This window comes from Globicephala melas, chromosome 6, assembly GCF_963455315.2.
Source record: "Globicephala melas chromosome 6, mGloMel1.2, whole genome shotgun sequence".
Taxonomy (NCBI): domain Eukaryota; kingdom Metazoa; phylum Chordata; class Mammalia; order Artiodactyla; family Delphinidae; genus Globicephala; species Globicephala melas.
The window spans coordinates 86,634,989-86,654,407 of NC_083319.1; the positions used below are offsets into that span (position 1 = coordinate 86,634,989).

The 19,419-nt window shown below is 42.9% G+C and overlaps 1 protein-coding gene across 6 annotated transcripts in view; it reads right to left on the reverse strand.

Annotated features, from left to right (window-relative positions):
* The window catches only part of PTCH1 (patched 1), a 66,615-nt gene that overhangs the window by 24,815 nt on the left and 22,381 nt on the right, over positions 1–19,419 (reverse strand). For 4 of the 6 annotated variants that reach the window (XM_060301115.1, XM_030832882.2, XM_060301116.1 and 1 more), the window contains 11 exons: positions 13,877–14,066; positions 12,174–12,243; positions 11,980–12,071; positions 10,416–10,614; positions 9,995–10,116; positions 9,030–9,177; positions 8,059–8,190; positions 7,482–7,637; positions 6,646–6,744; positions 6,015–6,140; positions 538–656 (listed from right to left, as the gene is read on the reverse strand). In XM_060301115.1, coding sequence (XP_060157098.1) covers positions 538–656; positions 6,015–6,140; positions 6,646–6,744; positions 7,482–7,637; positions 8,059–8,190; positions 9,030–9,177; positions 9,995–10,116; positions 10,416–10,614; positions 11,980–12,071; positions 12,174–12,243; positions 13,877–14,066 — 1,453 coding nt within the window. Of the gene's footprint in view, positions 1–537; positions 657–6,014; positions 6,141–6,645; positions 6,745–7,481; positions 7,638–8,058; positions 8,191–9,029; positions 9,178–9,994; positions 10,117–10,415; positions 10,615–11,975; positions 12,072–12,173; positions 12,244–13,876; positions 14,067–19,419 lie in introns of those variants that run through there. The other 2 variants (XM_060301114.1, XM_060301118.1) reach the window with 2 other exon arrangements.

Here is a 19,419-nt window from a genome sequence, read left to right on the forward strand (position 1 = left end):
ACAGCTCTGACTTAGGAGCAAAACATAGCACGGAACTCCACAAACACCACCCGGTTTATCTATTCGGACACAGACATGAGTCAATCAAAGGAGGCCAAATGGATGGTTGATCCTGAATTTGGCTGACAAAAATCAAGTTACATGCCGATGAACCTCTCAATGCATAATTCCTTTAAAAAAAAAAACCCAAAACCAAACCACCCAAAGGGTGATATGTTTTCCAGATAGTGGTTTTCAACCTTCGTTCTGCCCTAATCCATAGAGATACAACACATTCCCAACAATCAGCAATACTGGTGTGTGGTAAACAACGATCATGTGTATCACAACCTCGGGGCTGTAAGAATGTTCAGTTGAGGGAGGGGAGAACCCCAGTGACTCCGATGTCCCCCAGAGGAAGCATCCTCTGTCCGTTATCTCCCCTGCGTTCAGCACACTGTTAACTACGCTTCCTTCTAAGTTCACAGACTGAAAATTTCTCTGAACATTACCACTCTGCTCCCGACAAATAAAGGCCACAGGGGCCAGAAAATGTACCTTGTAAAACAGCAGAAAATATCCAATCTCCTGTCCTCACGTCGATACAAATCCATGCTGAGAATTGCAGGAAAAATCAGCAAAACCATAGCAAAATTGAATACCACTACTACAGCCGCCTGGGAGAAAAAAAAAAAAATGTAGAGGTCACTAATACATTTCCTCCCAGTCAGAGGACTGCTTTGAAAATAAAGATGCTTTAAACAAAATCTTTCTTTCACTTTCCTAACTGAGGTGTTTAAGCCTGAAATAGATGCTGGAGTTTCTCATCACTTTGCTTCTCGTCCTTCATTAAGAGACCATTTGACTAGAATAGAGGCCCCCATCATTCCTTTCCATCTCTAATAATTCCATGAGCCCACAGGGTACAAACACAGGAACTAAACTAAACCAAACTGACAAAAGCAGAACAGAGAATATGCTTGAAATGTTTTACTTTAAGATAAAAAGAAACATTTTCCTCTTAGAACATTTCTAAGAGTTCACGTAGCCCTGATTTTACACTTAGAAAATTTATACATAAAGTGGATCGAGTATATCCAAATGTCACCTTTAAAACACAAAATAAAAATTCAAACACGTCCCCCGAGGTTTTTAATAGGCACATTCCAAATAGCCTCTGGAGTAGCCTGTGGGGTGTGCGAGCGCAGTAACATAAAAGGTCAAGGAGAGTTAAGCAGAAATTCCTGTGTGTGATTCTAGTATGCAGAATAAATAAGTACGGATTCAAAAGTCACTCCATAACCTAGAATAAACACAGGGCTAGATTCTGTAGCGCTTTGGCAAATCTCCTGCTGACCTAGTAAAAATTACACAATTGGGCTGTTAATAGGGGGAAAGTCAACAGAGGACAGTTGAAAGGGCTCTCCCGTACAGAAAGGCATGGAAAGCAGCAGCATGATGAAAAATGCAACTGGAGTGCTAAGTAACCAAGAAATCGTCAGAAAGTTTTTTTGAAAAATAAAAACTCTTAGAAGGTTTTTCAAAGAACTGCTTAGTTCTAAAACCTTCTCAAACTGGGTAAACGTTTCAGGGTGAGAAAAGAAAACTCGATTACAACTGGTACCGAACAATACCAGAGGAGGACCTTGCAAAGGTCTCTGGATAGTAATTTGTGAATTTATGCTTGAGGTGAAATAGCAAGCCCAAGTTCTGGAGAGATGCTTTTTTCGATAATTAATTCCCTGTCAAGTCTACAAAACCAAAAAATAACCAAGAGTCTCCTAAAAATGACTCAACCCCTCTCTTCTTCGTCTGCCTTGAAAATTCCTCATCAATTCAAAATATATGAAACATGTTAACTGGCCACTCTAACGTATATAACGTACTTTAAAGACCTGCCTAACATATTATAAGCAAATCACTATTTCGACTAGAGGATTTATCTAAGAGGCAAATAGAAAAAAGAAAAGTCAGGGCGGTGTATTGGGTACAGAAGACACAAAGATAAATAAGACAAAATCCTGCTCTCAAGGAAAGACACAGCCAGAACTATAAACAAATTACAAGCTAGGCTGACAAATGTAGTAATAGAAGCATGCCAGGGTTCCAGAGCGGCTCAGAGGAGGGGAGCATGCAGGTGGGGGTACACGGGGGGGGGGGGAGTGGCCAGAAAAGGTTTCTTGGGAGATGGAGAAGACAAAAAAGGGTTTGGGGAGGACCAGGGAGGAAGGATGCATGGAGGAAATCCGATAGGCCGTGTCTGAGTTTAAAAGCTATGCAGTACTGCTGGGTTTAAAATTCTGTTGAGGGAAGAGAAAGGAGGAGGAGTGATGGGAGGTCAGGTAGTTAAGTTACACACGATCCGTTCGATTCTTACAGCAACCAGGAGGCAGACGTTAGTCCTGCTGGCGACCCTTTACCTAATAAAGACCCGTGGTGCAGAGGAAGGTCACCTGCCTGAGGCTCCCAGTAAATCGGATTCAAACACAGGCTTGATGGCCTAAGCCCCCAGCCCAGCTGGGACCTGGGAGGTCTCGTTAGATCTGATCACCTCCTGAAGGGACAGACACGGGGGGAGGGTTAGGATTCCTGACCAATCGGAACATAGGGGAGAATGCATCTGCTCCTCAAGGGTTTTCCAGGAAAACTTAATCTTGGGGGGTGGAATCCTGTCAGCTTTTCTTTTTATTACAGTCATGCTTAGAATTCAGGAGTATAATTGCAGACAAGAAACTCTGGGCATCTCATTTTGAACAGAAGTTCCTGGGGATGAGGACAGAGACTGTGAAAAGATAAGCCATGCAGGTGTATACAGGTGGCCCAGATGTTGCGGCCAAAACGACACTGATGCTTTCTGCCATGGCTGCGGAATGTATCTGATACCAGCCTCATCCACCAGAGAAATCTGATGGGCATCTTGCTTGGTCTCTTTGTGGTGGAAATGGAGAAACAAAAGAAGAAACCGAAGGTAGCTTCCCATCTAAACTTACTGTCCAACAGCTTATTACATATATAGGTAGGACATTTACTGATAAGAAAGTTGTAGAACTTCAACATCCTCTAAAGTGCACTGAAATAATAAAAACAAACGGCAAGGATTTCTCAGTAAGAGAGAAGTGTCACTGCTAGAGCAAAGAGCACTTTAAGAAATTTCAAGTAAACGTGAAAAGATGATGGGGATGATCCCGCACCGTCAATCAATTCTAATTTGCTGTGCTTTAAGGAAATGTCCCATTCCCCTGCAAAGCATCTATGGGTGGCCCCACTGAGACACTTGCAGAGCAGAGAGGAACTGGCCCTGCCTAGAGGGGCCCTCGTCTAAACCCTCTTACCATTTGGAACAATAAGGCATTCTGTTCTGGGACTTTTCATTGAAGAACAAATACCATTCAGTTACCAGCAAAGCCCCAGTGTAGGGCATTCGTTTTCAAAGAATTATAAACAGTGCCACTGCTTTCTGGTATAGAGGTGGCATTTGGACAGACGGATAAAGATTGACAAGGAGGTTTCTTTGGGAAAGAAATTCTATTTATTTTGGCAAGGTTACAAAATTGGAAAGGCTCCACAAGGAAAAATTTTAACATGGGTTTATGACTGGACAGAACCATTTTGGATATGTCCTTCTGATGCTTAACCTAGAGTATCCTGAAAATACAAATACAAACGAATACCCAAAGTTACAACTTAACACAGTTACTAACGTAAAGAGAAACTATATAATGGTCAATTTCAAACGTTCAAACGTCAATTTCATACATTTTAAAGGGAACCAAGTGTAAAATTTCTGATGGCTACTGCAAAAATCATGGCATGCTCTTTTTTCTTAAATTTTCTATTCTTCTTTTTTGCTTTTTGTTTTTGTTTACTGAGAATGAACCAGTATCACAGGAAGCCATTCTCTAGCAAATGAGAACTTCTAGAAGCTGTAGATGCAATTCCTAAAGTGATACTCCAGTGCCTTGGAATAGAAATGCAAAACCAACAGTATTCATTTCATCTCAGTAAGGTGCTTACCTTGGGAGAACTTAGCGTACTGGATTTTCTAAAAGGCGTAAGGAAAACTCATGTAGCTTTTCAGACCACCACACCATAGGATATCATTAAAGGACAGTATGCCTTGATGAATCATCAGTTTGTACTGAGAGAGGAAAGGAGAAAATGAGAGGGAGGGACAAGAAGAAAAGAAGGAGCATGAGGTAAAGCAGATAAAGAACAGCGAGGGAAAAGGCAGGCAGAGAAGGACAGAGGAGGAGGGAGGGTCCCACTGTTAAAAGACTCTAGAACAGTTTCTCAGTACCAGAATCTGCTGTATACGAGACAAGAGCAGGCTATCAAAGGGTGCTGCACACGTGCATGGCTGTGCAAAAGGCATCCTAAAACTTCAGTTGTACCAATAAATTAGTGGGCATCTTTTATTTACCTTCCGTATTACTGAGCACTTCTTAGATATATTTTCATTTTCTTTGAACTTTGGTCCCACTTTCAGATTTAATGTATTCATTTATTCACTCACTACTTCTATTTCTACTTTCTATATGTTTATAATAAAATGAAAATAAGCTTTTTTTTTTAGTATTTTTCTTTTTGGGGGGCCTGGTGGTCATAGTGATGGGTACAAAACCTTACACCAAAGAGTAAACAAGTCTAGCGTCCCAAATGCAGTAAGATCACTAGCTGCTTAGGCCTTTATCGGTAATTAGTGAAATAAGATTCATATCTGAAGGCTAGAAAAGAGCTGAGCGTGTTGACAAAAATATAAATAGAAACCTAATCTATGACTTGTCAATTTCTCTTCCTGGTCACAATCCTTAGAACCATTTGGTGATTAAAAGGAGTAAAGCAGTATGAATAAGCTGGATGGATGTAACAAGAGTTTAAAAAGTGACACCAAAAATAGTTTCCTTTAAAAACCTGGCCATCTCAGGAATTACTATCCCATTGTAAGAGAGGAGGAAGAGGGAAAGCCACTGCTCCTTTAATCTTTCTTGGAAACCAGTTGGAGCTTTAAAATTTGAATTTCATTCACAAAACCTCAATAATATCCTTGAGAAATCAAAACCCTAAACCACTTCAGGCTTAGGAAGACCACGCCACAAACTGGGCAAGGAGCCTCCTTTATCTGCTGCGTTGACCAATTTCAGGATCTCCCACGAGTTTCAAGCAGCTGAAGAGCAATGCCAGTACTTTACACCAAGCACAGAACTGACCATAGCTGCATCCCCAGTCGCGGGAACTCTCCATTCTTACAATTCATGTTAGCTGGCTCTTTGGAAACATATCTCAGAGGCCTCTAGATGTGAAAGGGCCTGGTTTGGAAGGTAAGAACAGAACAACGATGGACCAAATCGCTCTGCGCAAGAAAGGGAGAGGAATTCTGTGTTTTCTTGGGCAGCCTCAGGGTCCGGTAGGGAACCAAAAGGAAGGAGAAGAGGGGCCAGGAAGAACAAGGAAGGAGAGGTGGCAAGTAAGGGCTGGCCAATCCCTCCTCACACAGTGAGGGATCTAACGCTCAATTTTAAGGTATGGCCTGGCCTGGGCTACACTGCAACCCCATCCTCGTATCCGTGAAGTCTGCTCCATGCAGCGGCTTTGTGTTGGGGGCTGCTTTAGGGAAATCAAGAGATGGTAGCCAGCAGGGGAAGGGGGTGAGCACAGAAACTGAGAGTGGAGTTTGGAAGCAGGGAAGAACAAGAGCTGGCTGCAACAGGGCCCAATCCTGATTATCTGCAGTACGGGCTTACAGGCGTCCCACATGGAGTGGCCCTGGGCCATGAGGATACCCAGGCCTCAGGCTTCTGAGCTATAGGGCTTTAAAGGAAAGAAAGAACCCTAGAACTTTCTTTCAGAGGGAGTGTCAAGGTTATTGCTTAAAGAAGCATCTACCCAGAAGAAAGAGTCCCCAAAGCTGGCATGCTGCTTTACTTCACGGTGGTGGTACCGTAAGCACATCACTGGAGAAAAGTAGACCTGGAAGGCTCGCTGCTGAGCGCAGCGCTCACAGATCCCCGCCCCGGATCTAGTTACTGGAAACTCACCTGCAGGGAGAACGCACGCAGAGCGGGAATCGGGATCAACGCAGCCATGAAGAAGGCTGTGACGTTGCTGATGGATGTAAGGGCCACGCTGGCTCCCGTGCGCTTGAGACACTCCCCGGTCCTGTCCTAAGGATGAGAAACCACAGTGCTGAGAGCTGCACAGGGCGGAGTCCCCGCAGACCACAGACTGTGTGAAATAAGACAACTGGTAGTTTACAATGCTGACGTGAGGGGATAAGAAAGGGATATCTCTGCCTTTCCCTCTAACAGCAACACTGAAATTCAAGTTTTCAGTGCTATCTACACAGTCATGTGTTGTTCATGGTTATTACTATCCAAAGCACAAAGCTGCAAGATAATGATTTAAGTACATTTTTAATATGGTTAAAAAGGGGCAAGGAGAAATGAGAACAAAGTAACCAAAAAACCCAAAGAAACAAACGTGCACTTTGGAACAAGTCTCCTGAGATGCTTTTAACTTACTTCACTTATTTAGAGTCAGTCACGTGTCATCTGACTTGGGACTGAAATATTTACTGGGCCAGATAGAGAAAAGTGGAAGGACAAACACTCAGGAACAGAGAGGGGCTTCTGCTGTCCTCAAAGGTTTCTTCTTTTGTTTTTCTATTACCTCAAAAGGGATTCTTTTATTCTGTCCCGTTTCACTAAATGCATGCGCCAGAAGGAAGACATCATCCACACCAACGCCAAGAGCAAGAAATGGCAAAACCTGTAGTGAAGACACAGCACAGTGACATGAGACACGTGAGGTCCAGTTCTGAGAATTCTACAAAGCCATTTAAAACACTGCCACCAGCACCCCAAGGAGCTTACCCAAAGGATGGCTTACATGAACTCATGTGAAGAATTTAGTTTTATCTGATAGTTAGACCCCAAAGTCTAGCAGTTGTGGCTCACAGCAGATCTTGTCCATTACTATGTCTAAGCTCCACGTACAATAATTTTTTTAAGTTAACAAATGAGAAGGAATTATACTCCAATAAAGATGTTAAGAAAAAAAAAGTGAGAAGGAATCCATCTCATTTAAAGCAGTGGTTCTCAGAGCGTGATGCCTAGACCAGCAGTGTTGGGAGCTGGCTAGAAATACAAATTCTCCACCCTCAGCCCAGATGGACTGCATTAGAAACTCTGGGGATGGGGCCCAGCAATCAGTTTTCACAAGCCCGCCAGGTGATGCTAACGCACACTCAAGGTTAAGAACCACTACTCGAATAAATGATCTAAATTCCACCGATAAATGAAGCATCTCTAACTAATCAACAAGCCCATTCAGACCTGCCACTGTCAAGTGGTCCACTTAGAGACAGCACCCCCCTGAGAAATGGGGCATCTTAGTGGAAAAGGCTGGAAGACCCTTTAGGTGACATGGACACACTGGAGGCCAACTGGGCAAGCCCGGAGAGGGGTGTTTGTCAATGAACAGCAGACGGACGGCTCCTTTAGTACCTGAGTTGTTGCAGCATTAAAGGAAATCCCGATCAATGAGCACAGGCCCAATCCTGCAGCCACTGACAGTGCAACCAACAGGACACCAGCCAGCCCCACGGCACCCTGGGACTTGGAGCAGTCCCAGCGCAGCATGGTTAAACAGGCATAGGCAAGCTACAAGCAGAACAGTTGGGCAGGGTGGTGGGGAGGTGAAGGAATGAAGGGGAGTTGGAGGAGGGGGGAGAGGAGGAAGAGGGAGACACAAAACAAAAGCCAAACATTAGAATGTGTAAAGATTCTAATGTTTTCCCCCACCCATCACCCCAAATCAAAAGGTAGAACTTATTAAATCGAACAACAACAAAAATTTACATTACAGACATCATACGAAATGATACGAGTCAAAGGTGGGCAAACTGCAAATGGTAATAAATGCTTTACACGACCACTTTTTAAACCGTTACGAAGCCGAGCTCTCTCTGTCTTGGGTGCAAGTGTGTGTTAAGAGCAGTTAAAAAGCAGGGGCAGTCATGGAAAGGTAAAAACTAAAAAACAAAACAAAAACGCCCCCTGGGAGAACCGAATTGATTGTTACCATCAGTAAATAGCCACTGGCCACTCGGATGACGCTGACATCAGAGAAGGACTTGAGGATGTCGTCCAGGGTCGTCGTGGTAAAGGAAAGCACCTTCTGAGTGGAGTTCTGAGCGACGCTTTGATGAACTACCTGCGGTCACAACGCAAGGATAAATTCCCAGATGGGATTAAAGCTACGGTGAGCTTCAAGAGCACAGACCTCTCAGGTGACATGTCCCCTTTACCCAACCCCCACTTTTTTCTGATGCCTTGAAAAGAGCTCTCCATGATTGGGGTTTGAACTTGGACTAACGTTGAAGGACCTGAGCCTGGGACAATGAAGGCTATTGCTAATCAAACGAGAATGTGGTGCTGTGGTGAGCCGGTGAGCCGGTGAGCCTGCGTAATTGAAGTTTTATCCGACAGCCTTATTTATGCTATGTCTAAGACTACTATTCTCCTCTCCATAACTCTACAACTGATTTGCGGGCCCATCAGTTCCCCCCTAATCCAAAACAACTCATTCTTAGGGGCACTCCTCCCCCTCTTCATTCGCTGGCCACTTTTAAAAGGTCACATGCAGCTCAGTAGAGGTCACTGCTTGGGAAACAAAGGCCAGCTCCTGTCACATGACCTAACCAAGGGGACTGCAGCTGTGAACAGATTCTATGCCTTGCTAATGTTTTCCAGACACCTTTTTTCGCCAACCAAGTGTTTTTTTTAAACACTGTTATGCCTTAGCTCTGGGGTTCACAACTGGTTACTCAAAATGTTTCAGGGCATCACAATTAGAATTAGCATCACCCAGATAGTGAGATTTTCAATATAAAGAGAAGGAAGAAGTTTTCATCCCCCCAAGTTCTCAGAATTACAATCAGTTTTGAAAATAAATTCTAACGAAAACAATGCTTTAAAACGTTAAAACGAAGTATTTAGTAACTAAGGGGTTTGTACTCAGGTTCAAAGGGCGTCAGAAGGCCACCCATTTACCTCCACATACGTCCTCTGCCAAGCCTCCAGGATGGCTGCTGCCTTGTCCTCGTTCCAGTTGATGTGCGAGACATACTCATAACCCTTGAAGTGTTCGTACATTTGCTTGGGAGTCATTAACTGAAACATGGTCTGCAAGGCGTGGGCGCTGTGATGGGGTGGAAAAGGCACACCATCAGCCTCCCCAGGAAGCAGCTCTCACTGTGCAAAATCCCCACCGAGCACCCCCGACTCACTCGCAGCCATTCTGTCCTACGTGAGCACATGTTTCCATTAAAACGGGACCTGGATGGTTATTTTATTTAATAGATTGATGTACCATATTAAAGGTGTAACCTTACAAACCTTTTACAGATACACCCCCAAATTAAATTAATAGGCAATTTCCTTTCTCAGTTTCTAGTCAACGAAACAGGAAGGGTAATGGAGTAGACAGCCTGATCAGATATGCTGGGCTCCGCGCTGCACGCTTGCTTGTGCAGAAATCCCAGACGACAGCTCTCCCAAGGGAGGAATCTCAGACGGAGCGCCTGACACTTGACGGAGCGGAGTCCACAAGTGCACAGAGGATAATTCTCATTTAGCCCTCAGTCGTTGGTCTTTCCCTTGAACAGTCTGTGATGGAGTTCAGCTCATATCATTTAACTCCACATGGTATGACCGATTCCTCTTGCCTACTTTATAGTTGCCCTGATTTTCTACATCACGGGTAGATCTTCTAAAATCCTACAATCACTAACTACAGTCTCAATGAAAATGATAAATCTTGAAAAATTCCCCATAAGGTGCTTTTCTGAGCCGGTCTAGTCCACTAATATTTCCTAATATTCTATTACACCAGACAGCTAGCTAGGGTAACAGTTAAGTATTAATACAAATACACTTGCAGACGTCAGAAGGGAAGTGGTTTCTGAGGAAAGGACAAAAAATAGACGGCTTGGATTTTCCTCCACGTGTTGGATTACCTGACAAGCTTTCCAGTGCTGTTCTTGACTGTGCCACCCACAATCAGTTCCTCCTGCCAGTGCATATACTTTCTGGATAATCCATGACACCCACCATTCAAAACAAGGGCCATATCAAGAGGCTAAAAATAAAGAGACAGCCTCATAATTACAGGAATTAGTAGGCAGGTCACATGCCTTGTTAAAATCCAGTGCATTAAGGGCTTGTTTGTTTCAGTGAGAACATTAATAACGAGGCTAATGAGAGGCGTATGGCAAATCTTACAGCAAAATTTAGCTCTTTAAACAAACTTAGTTCCATAGACCAAAAAAGTCATCGAGAATGCAATCTTAAAAATAAAAATAATAGAACTAAAAATGGGGGCACATGGCAAGTTTCTCTCCCTTCCCCGCCTGAGGAGCAATCAATGGCTGTACTTACTTTGGTTGCATTTTTGTTGGGGGCTGTGGCAGGGCAGTCCGGATCAGCCGGATTGAGGCAGGGCCGGTCCATGTAACCATGACCAACTTCAGCCTTATTCAGCATTTCCTCCCAGCTGTCCACTTGATAGTTTATTTTCTTTAACTCTTCTAGGAATTCCAAAGGGTCAAAGTTTGTCCACTGCAAAGGAGGCTTACCTCTGTGAAAGAAATTAGGAGGCAAGACAATGAAAGAGAGGCTTCCGAGCCCTTAGTAAAATAACAAGACTGAATCTACTGCACCTGGATTGTAGGATGCTTTTTGGGGAAACAACTGTAATTCTGGGACCTTGGCACAAAACCCAAATGCTCCTTTCCAGTATACCTATATGCAAACCTAAGTCAGGAAAATAATTCATGAATGAACATGGCGAACAGAGAGCTTATAAATTAACAAAGGTACCAAAGAATCTTAACTTGCTGATATAGTATATTTAATACCTAACACCCAAATTAGCCAAATGGGTGCTTCTAAGCATAAGACTGAGACCCAAAATTAAGGGGTGGGGGGCGCAGAGGAAATCACAATGTCAAATTAGCACTTGCCAGCCTAATAAATGCTTTGTAAATGTCATCAATCAAAATATTTGATCTCCATTACCTTTAATAATCCCATACTTATGAGCTCTCTCTGACAGCCTGGCAGTCAGCCCCACGAGCCCCCTGCTGCCTCTGCCATCACCGCCATCAAGGCCACTTCCCCCCACACTCACTTTTGAATTTGTGCTGCTGACAGACCAGAAAGGCTTTTGGCTGCCTGTTATGTGGTTCAAACCACACTGTAGCTGCTTAACCAGGCTGAAGTCATTATTCAGAATCTCCCAACCAGAAAACACAAAACCCCTTATTTCCCACCTAAAACTGTACACTGAAGGTCAGGGTATGGCCACTGCAAACTGCTTTTGCAGATATGCGTAAGCTAGGAGAGAAACAATAACCCAAGCACTAACTCTTGCATAATTAGCTGAAAATGTCCACACTGATTAACAATTATTCCTTAAATGATGCCGTGTACATAATATTCAACTGCTAAACTGCGAAGCATCCCCTACCATGACCTTCAAAGATAGTGGATTTCCCTCTTAAATGCCATTAATGTGATCCAAAGAAAGGTCAGCATTTCACTTAACAGGAAGATCTTGAACTTCGACATGTACCCACTAATAAATTCTCTCCTTAAAAAATAAGCTAAACCCACGTTAAGTGCTCGGTGTACAAAACTGCAAATATTTTAAAGAGTTAAAAATCACACATACTCTGAAATAATTTGCATTTTATTTGCATATAAATGGGCTGGTAAAAGTGAATGAAATTTAATGATGCCTACAGAACTTTTTTTGAAAAGAGGAGAAACATTCTGCCGAAGTGCCCTCTCCCCCAACTATTCACTCGAAACATGCACATGGAATTTCAATGTTTTTATTTCTTGTCCAAAACTGAAACAGAATAAACAATGATAAGGTAACATCAGAAACATTCTAGAGTTTAGAAATCACAGACATCAGAAAACAAGATCACACACTTACAGTAGGTATGCTGTCCCAGACTGTAACTTCGCCCCTTCCCAGAAGCAGTCCAAAGGTGTAATAATTAAACAAGGGTAAAGATATTCTATTATCTGTCAAAGTTGAAAAGTATAGGCCACGCATTAGGCTAATGTATACCACTGGGCTATTTGAGAATTTTTGAGAATTTTTTTGCAAACAGAAAGAAAATATACCTGATCCATGTAACCTGTTTCTGTGATAAGTTCTCCAGATTTATAACACAAATGTTCCAATTTCCATTGCCTATTAAAATAAAAAGCAGAGACAAAAGTTTCTTATAGTAATAAAGGAAATGTGTGCAAAATCAGAACTATAGAACATACAGAGAGAACTGCAATTTTGATCACTTTTCAGTATCTGTCAAAATGAGCAGAGCTTTGCCAAATGGATTCAACAAGCTTGCTTTAATGAATAGATAATACTCAACTGTAATTAACATGTGGGGTGTTTATGTAAATGAATGCTACCCAAAGTACTTGAAAAGTCTTGTTTTCTTAAGTGTTCTCCCAATAATCTTGTTTACACCATTAATCTGCTTTTCCACATACATTAAACAACTTCAGGGCAGATAATTCAGAGCTGAATTATCACAAATTCAAAATAGGTGGGGACTAAATTAGTAAGGTTTATAATGTATTAACATATATTGAGGTGGGAAAATATTACTTTTTTTTTTTACTGGTAAATTATGTCCTTATTAACAGAGAGTGTTCAAAATGAACTTTCCTGCTCTTAACCACAAATGCTATAAAGAACATTACCAGGTAGATTGGTTTCCCACTTTACATTCTTCTATTCTTGTCCTACAGAAATTATATCAAATATACTGATCAACAATTACCTATACTATCCATCATCTATTATTACAGCATTTTGTTATCCCTAGAAGAGTGCTGTATAAGCCCAGGCCTTCCCAAGTGTATTAGGGAAATGAGTCTAATTTGAAAAAAGAAAATTAGGAAAAGGTGGGGATGGGAACTCCAGGAAAAGAAAAAATATAAAACTCCTTCTAGACTGCTCTGTTTTATTGGTCTACTTTTTCTTTTATTAGTCGCCCAAAAAGAACGTTCTGGACTTCGTCCTCTTCCTTGTGGAACCTTCCCATCCATCCCTCAGTGCCCTGCTGAAATGCCACCTTTTTGCTAAGCTTTCTTTGATCAGTGCTGTTGAAAGTGACCCCTTTCTCTTGAACCCCAGAGCAATGCTGGTCGGCTCTCCTTCTTGACACTGGAGCACCTGTAGGAGGGACTGCCTGTGTTTGGCTTTGTACATGCTTCTCTGTATTGTCTTTCCTCTCCCTAACTTAGGCTGTGGTGGTTTCATTCCAGAACTCCTCCTATGCTTTTACTACATCCACAGCATTGCTAAATTAGCTACAAAGCTAAAGGGTAGTATTTGGTAAAGGTGTGTGAATCCACCTTACTCTGCCTACCTGTCCCCAGGAATTCACCACAGTGGCTCAGCTCAACCCCCTAGTTTTTGGTGACACATACCAACCACTAACATCTGTAATGAATAAAGTAATGAGAAGTAACTTCTTTCTCTTTTTTATTCTTTGTGAGGTGACTAAAGGCAATTCAAAATGTAACTGTTCCAAAAACAGGTTAAGCAGTGAAACATCTTCAGAACGGTGGACAGCCATCCAAATGGCTGCTTGAAGGACCATACTCATTTGGGTACAGTGCCAAGATACTCACTGAAAATACATTATAAAGTAATGTAGTTCATATGTTACTAAACTTTAGAGACAAATCAAGATTTTAAAAATCATTTCACGAGAAAACTGTTTGAACTAACACTTCCGCTGTATTTCCAGGGCAACTTTATTTGCTAAAACAAAGGGGTCTAAACCAGCAGCCTCTCCCCACCACCTTACCTGTTATACATATATACATGGACCCGGCTGGCCTGGAGCGCCGAGTCCAGGTGCTGTCGGAGTGCCTCCGTGGTCAGGACATTAGCACCGTCTTCCTTGGGGGTCTGAATCATGAGTTGAGGATTAAACATAGCCTCTTCTCCAATCTTCTGGCGAGTGTAATTTAATTCACGACTTACTCGCCCACCAACTGGTAAACACGTACAGGTTTCAATTAGAACAGCAAAATCCCCACAAATTCACATTCTGTTACCTCACTAACAGGAGCAGGGTACACAATAAATGAACTCTCGTCACAGAAATGTATGGCTGATGTCTAAGGGGTAACATTCACTTTATTATGACTGGCAATGTTAACTCTACCAATAACAAACATATAAAAAATACTCACTAAAACCTATTAACAATGGTCCTGCCTGTCACACACGCAAACCTAATGCATGCGTGCTTTGTGCACCTTCTAACTAACACACCATATGTGTAAAGGGGGAGGGGGAAGGAAAACTTGAGACACTTTTCCTTGCAGACCAGACCAAATACCCCTGTTACAATTTCTTTCACTTGTATAAACAATGTGCCCCTGCAGCACATTTCAAGATAAATGGCTTCAATTTACACTCTTCTCCTAAATAATCTGGCAAAGGTAACAAGGAAATGTTTCTTCTTGTTGGAAAAAGAAACAAGGAAAGGTGGCAAATGTGTATTTAGCACAAAACTTGCCAGGAGAAGATAAATAATGTGATTTATGTCAGATGCACGAGGGGAAATCCCACTTGAGAAGAACCAAATGTATCAGCCATGGCTGTCTTGGGAGGCCCTGGAACCTGCTCTCTCAGATTCACCTGGTCAGCATCCAGAAAGCACAGGTGCCAGGTTCTGAGTCACCTGGCTGCCTGTGTTCTGGAAGCTCCCCTGGTGATTCGGAACCCCTGCCCCAGCTTCTCCAGCAGGCGGCCGAAGCTGGGCGTGAGAGAAGCCAGCACAACAAAGCACGAGTAATGTTGTTACTAAAAACTGCTTTTCTTGTCTTCTTCCTCGGGTTCTAAGCTGTATTTCAATTAGGGTTTTAGAACACGCCAAGCTCAGGATGCTGCACTGTCTGGGACATATGGAGGGAAAGGAGTTTTACTTCTCAACAGGGCCCTGATGGGAGCTGTGAAATGAAGCTCTGGAGCGGCTGCTTTGATTCAACACGGCGAACGGTAAGGGCTTGGAGGGAAGGCCCACAGGGACAGCTAACAGAAGAGAATCCTCGAGCACCCTCACCCCTACACACTCCAGTTCCAAAAGGCACTGTAAGCTGAATGTTTACTGAAAAGCAGGCCTTCAGTTCTATCTTTTAGAAAGAACCCTCAGGGATCATCTTAGCTTTCCCACGAGGAGAAATCCTTTTTCTTCAAGTTTAGTATTCAAGGACATAAACATTTGGTTTGAGCAAGTAAATAAGTACTGGGAACAGCGGGTTGTTTAGTTCTCTTGGCATATTTTATAAACAAGGGAGCAAGCTAAAAAGCAAATAATGCCCTCATTAGGAAAACTAGTCCAGATTCGCAGACTGGCAGAGTCATCTGTGCAGGTTCACGCAGATGGCCAAGGCCACCGTGGAACTCTGTGAGGTGAGGTTGAACATACTGTGGTGTGTTGGAGAGAGAAGAGGAAGAGGGAGGGGAGGGGGAGGGGGAGGGAGGTGTAGGAGGAGAGAGAGGGAAATGATCATTGGCTATAAAAACTATTTAGATGCTGCGGAAAACTTTGGCAGATAGCCCAGGGAACTGCTGAGGCCCCAGTAATCAGTTTGAAGTTAAAGACCATAGGAAAAAATAGGAAACAACTTGCAGCAGAGCCTGCATTTACATAAGGCCATAGGCCTTCTCAGGATGCTACATAAAAGCTGCCTGCAGGCAGGGTCTGGCTCCTTCTGGCAGGAATCACTGTGTATTATGTCAACCAATTAGTGAACTGAATTACACTCAATCCACATTCTCTAGAGATAGAAAAGCTGTTTGAGGTTCCCCCCCCCCAAAAAGCCAATTATTAGTCCAGAGGTCACTCCTGAAAAGCTACAGAGCTGCACACCAAGGAGCTCCAAATAGCCTTTTTGAAGAAAAGCTCAACCCCTCCTTTTTTCTGACTATCAGACATCAATGCCCCGTGCCTATCAGTCATCTGTACCTGCCTCCTTAAGCACTGGCATAGCACGTGACTTCTCATGCTGCTTACAAAGTCGGAACACCAGGTGAATTCAGACCATGAGGTAGAAACAACCACCACCAAAGCAGGACCATAGACCTCCCCGCGGCCCACTGCCCCCCGGCCCCTGCCTGCCCAGCAGAGCGGCTGCCTACAACTATAACCAATAAGGCGATGACCCAGGAGAGAAGTGCACACAGAAATAAAAACCAAATGCAAGGTTCATGCTGCTAAGAACTAACTAAACTCTTCTAGACCAATCTCATAATGGTTCGATTAATTTACCTCAGGGGGGTTCAGAAATGATGCTATTTCCTACAAGATATAAAATGTACCTCAGGGATTCCATAATGTCACCTTTTTAGAGTTTTTAAGATGTATATTTAAATAAACACCTATATTTTAATAAAGGGGTACATTTTCCACATCTCTAGAATTGAAAACCTTTTTGCTCTTCCACCTCTTTACACTAGTGTAAATGTGAATATTTTGCTAACGTGACAACCAGTTTCAACGAAGACAAGACTATTATCATTGGTAGATCTAGCAACTAGAGTTGAAGGATCCTGAATTCTAGTTTCCACAACCAGCTATGCTGTATCCTACTTTTGAGTACTGTTAAATTAGATTTACTTTTCCATATTACATGACCATATTTTACTTAACACTTCATCTTTTATAAACAAATATGAATGTTTCTGCAAAACTATTCAGTAACTTTTTAAAAAGTTTAGCTGATATCTACTTTCTCTGATAAATAGTTGTAACATGACTCATTCAGCCAGCAAGCATTTGTGGGGTTCATGCTAGGTGCTGTGTATTGGGGTGTGTGGTAGATTAGACAGCTCCAAGAGGCTCGCTGGCCAGTGAAGCAAACAGGCAGTACACAAACAAACCAATGTGGTAGTTTCATGGCATGACAAGTGCTATGGAGGAAATCAAGGTGGCGGTGCCATGTGAGTTACTGGGTGGTGGGGCAGGGGAAAGGCCACTTCAAATGGAGTTGCCAGGGAAGACCTAAGAGGAAGAGATACTTATGTTGACCCTGAAGACCTGGGGAAACAGCATTCTGGCCAGAGGAACTAGCAACCACAAAGTCCTCAGGTTTGGCTTGCAACAGGGAGAGAAAGAAGGCAAGAGTGGCTGGAGCTGGGTGAGACCATAATCGTGTCATTCACTTGGTTGCACTGGTAGACTTAGCTCCTTCTCAGGTGGACCTGTGTCATAAACTGCACAGCATTCATACGCTCTTACATCAGTATTCACCCAAGCCACTCTAGAACAAGCTACCAGGAACAGAAGTCCTTCTGGACAGGGCAGTTGTACAGATTCACTGACTTTTGCGACTCTAGCAAATGCCTATCCTACATCACAGCTGAGTGACAGGCCCCGAGCTTTCCTTATCTTGCCGTCTTCCTTACCACGCAGGAGGGTGAAGCTATGGTCTCAGGAAGCCCTTTCAAGTACTGAAATTACAGGTGTGGTTTGGGGGAAATGGTTTGCTCCCTTCTCTTTACCATTATCAAGGTCAAAGTCCTTTTTTAATTGAAAAGTAATCTGTCCTTTTTTAATTGAAAAGTAATCTCATATTTATGAAACACCACGTAGTCATTTTTGACTACTGAGCGGAATGACCTGTAAGGTCCAGCATTTGTGATATAGATGTAGGTATACAGCCATGTGAACAGTGGTTATTACTGTGCAGTGGTTTATGAATAATATTTACTCACTTTACTTTTTGGGGTTTATCTCTATTTCTTAATGCTTCTGCAGTAAACACGTATAATTAAAGACCCCCATGTGACAAAAAGAGAAAAATACGAAAGCTACTTGACAGGTATCTGAATTAAAAACAAACTCAATGCAAAAATATTATGCATCTCTATCATATTCTGAAGTCCTCTGATATTTTTTTCCTTCTTCCAAACCGAACAACTGTAACAACAAAATTAACAACCAAGCTTTGTGAACAACACTCAGGAAAACTGTTACTTAGGATCCTGGACACAAAATAAACGTTTACATGTGTGTGGTGCTTTCCACTTGCAAAGCCCTTCACACTCATTATATACTTATTTTTAAACATTTTGCTTACTGCTACTCCCCAGTCAAGATGGGGCAAGGTGGAATGGACAGGCAATGGGAACAGATATCAGAAGACCTGGGTTCTGAGCCCCAGTCTTGCCACCCGAGGCACTGAAATTTGGGATACAGTTGAGTCTCAGTAACCTTCTGTGTAAAGTGGAATAAAAATGATACCACTAACCTCACAGGATGGTGTGAGCACTGACAATTATATGAAATTTCCCAAACCCTTAACCAGGTGCCGAGCAGACATCCATTCATTTATTTGTTTATTGCAGGGCATGCATCATCGCCCTTATTTTACAGAGCAGGAAACAGAGCTGCAGAGTCTGGGTGACTTGCCCAAGGTTACCAGCTGATACGAGGTGGAATCAACCTTTAACTCTGAGCCCAACTGTCCTGCAAGCCTCAGGGCTTCCGTGCACCAGCTGAGATTATGAGTTCAGGAGCGCAAAATGACACATACCGGACTAAGTAAGCCCACAGATAAGAGTTTTCAGAATGCACAAAAGTATTGCACAGGACAAATAATTGGTATCTTTATTTAAAGGACAACAATGTTGCCTCTCAGATTGTTCACCACCACTGAAAAGACAGGGTTTTTTTCCATAGGGCCCCATGGGCAGTCGTAGACAGGCCCCGTTTGCCTCTGGTCCTCAGAGGTGCCTGTCTTAGAGGGGGCAGAGAGAATGAGGGCACACGGGGAACAAGCAGCCCTAAGCCTCTTTACCTACAAATTCTGCCATTTTGTTTTCCAGGAATCGGAGGCTTAAACCAATTCTTTGAAAGAGGCAGGGTAAAAAGCATCACTTCTGCTGATCCTTTCCTCTGCAGATCAAACCAAGTATAGTTTTCCAAGGTGAAGAGGGGCCGACATAGGTAGGAAACCATTCCGCTCAGGGGTCCGTACCCCCAGGCCAATGGCATTCCAATCCATGGTAGACACCAGACGGTCCCCATGATGTTCTGCTGGATTGTTCCTCAGCACGGCCTTTCACACAGAGCTTAATAAACATCTGTGGCATTCATGCAAAAAGCTTTTGGCAAAAGCTTATTGTGATTCACATAAAGATGTTCTGAAGGACCAACCAAAGTGTTTTTCACAATAAATTCCAAGTCCTTTCAGGGAGGCACTGTCCGCTGCCCACTCACCTCGGTGCACACTCAGTGTGTCGGATGAATAAATGAATGAACAGCCTCAATACAGAGCCTTGGGAACAGGCAGTCATCTGTATAAGATATTAATTCTCCCCAAAGCCTCAAAAGTC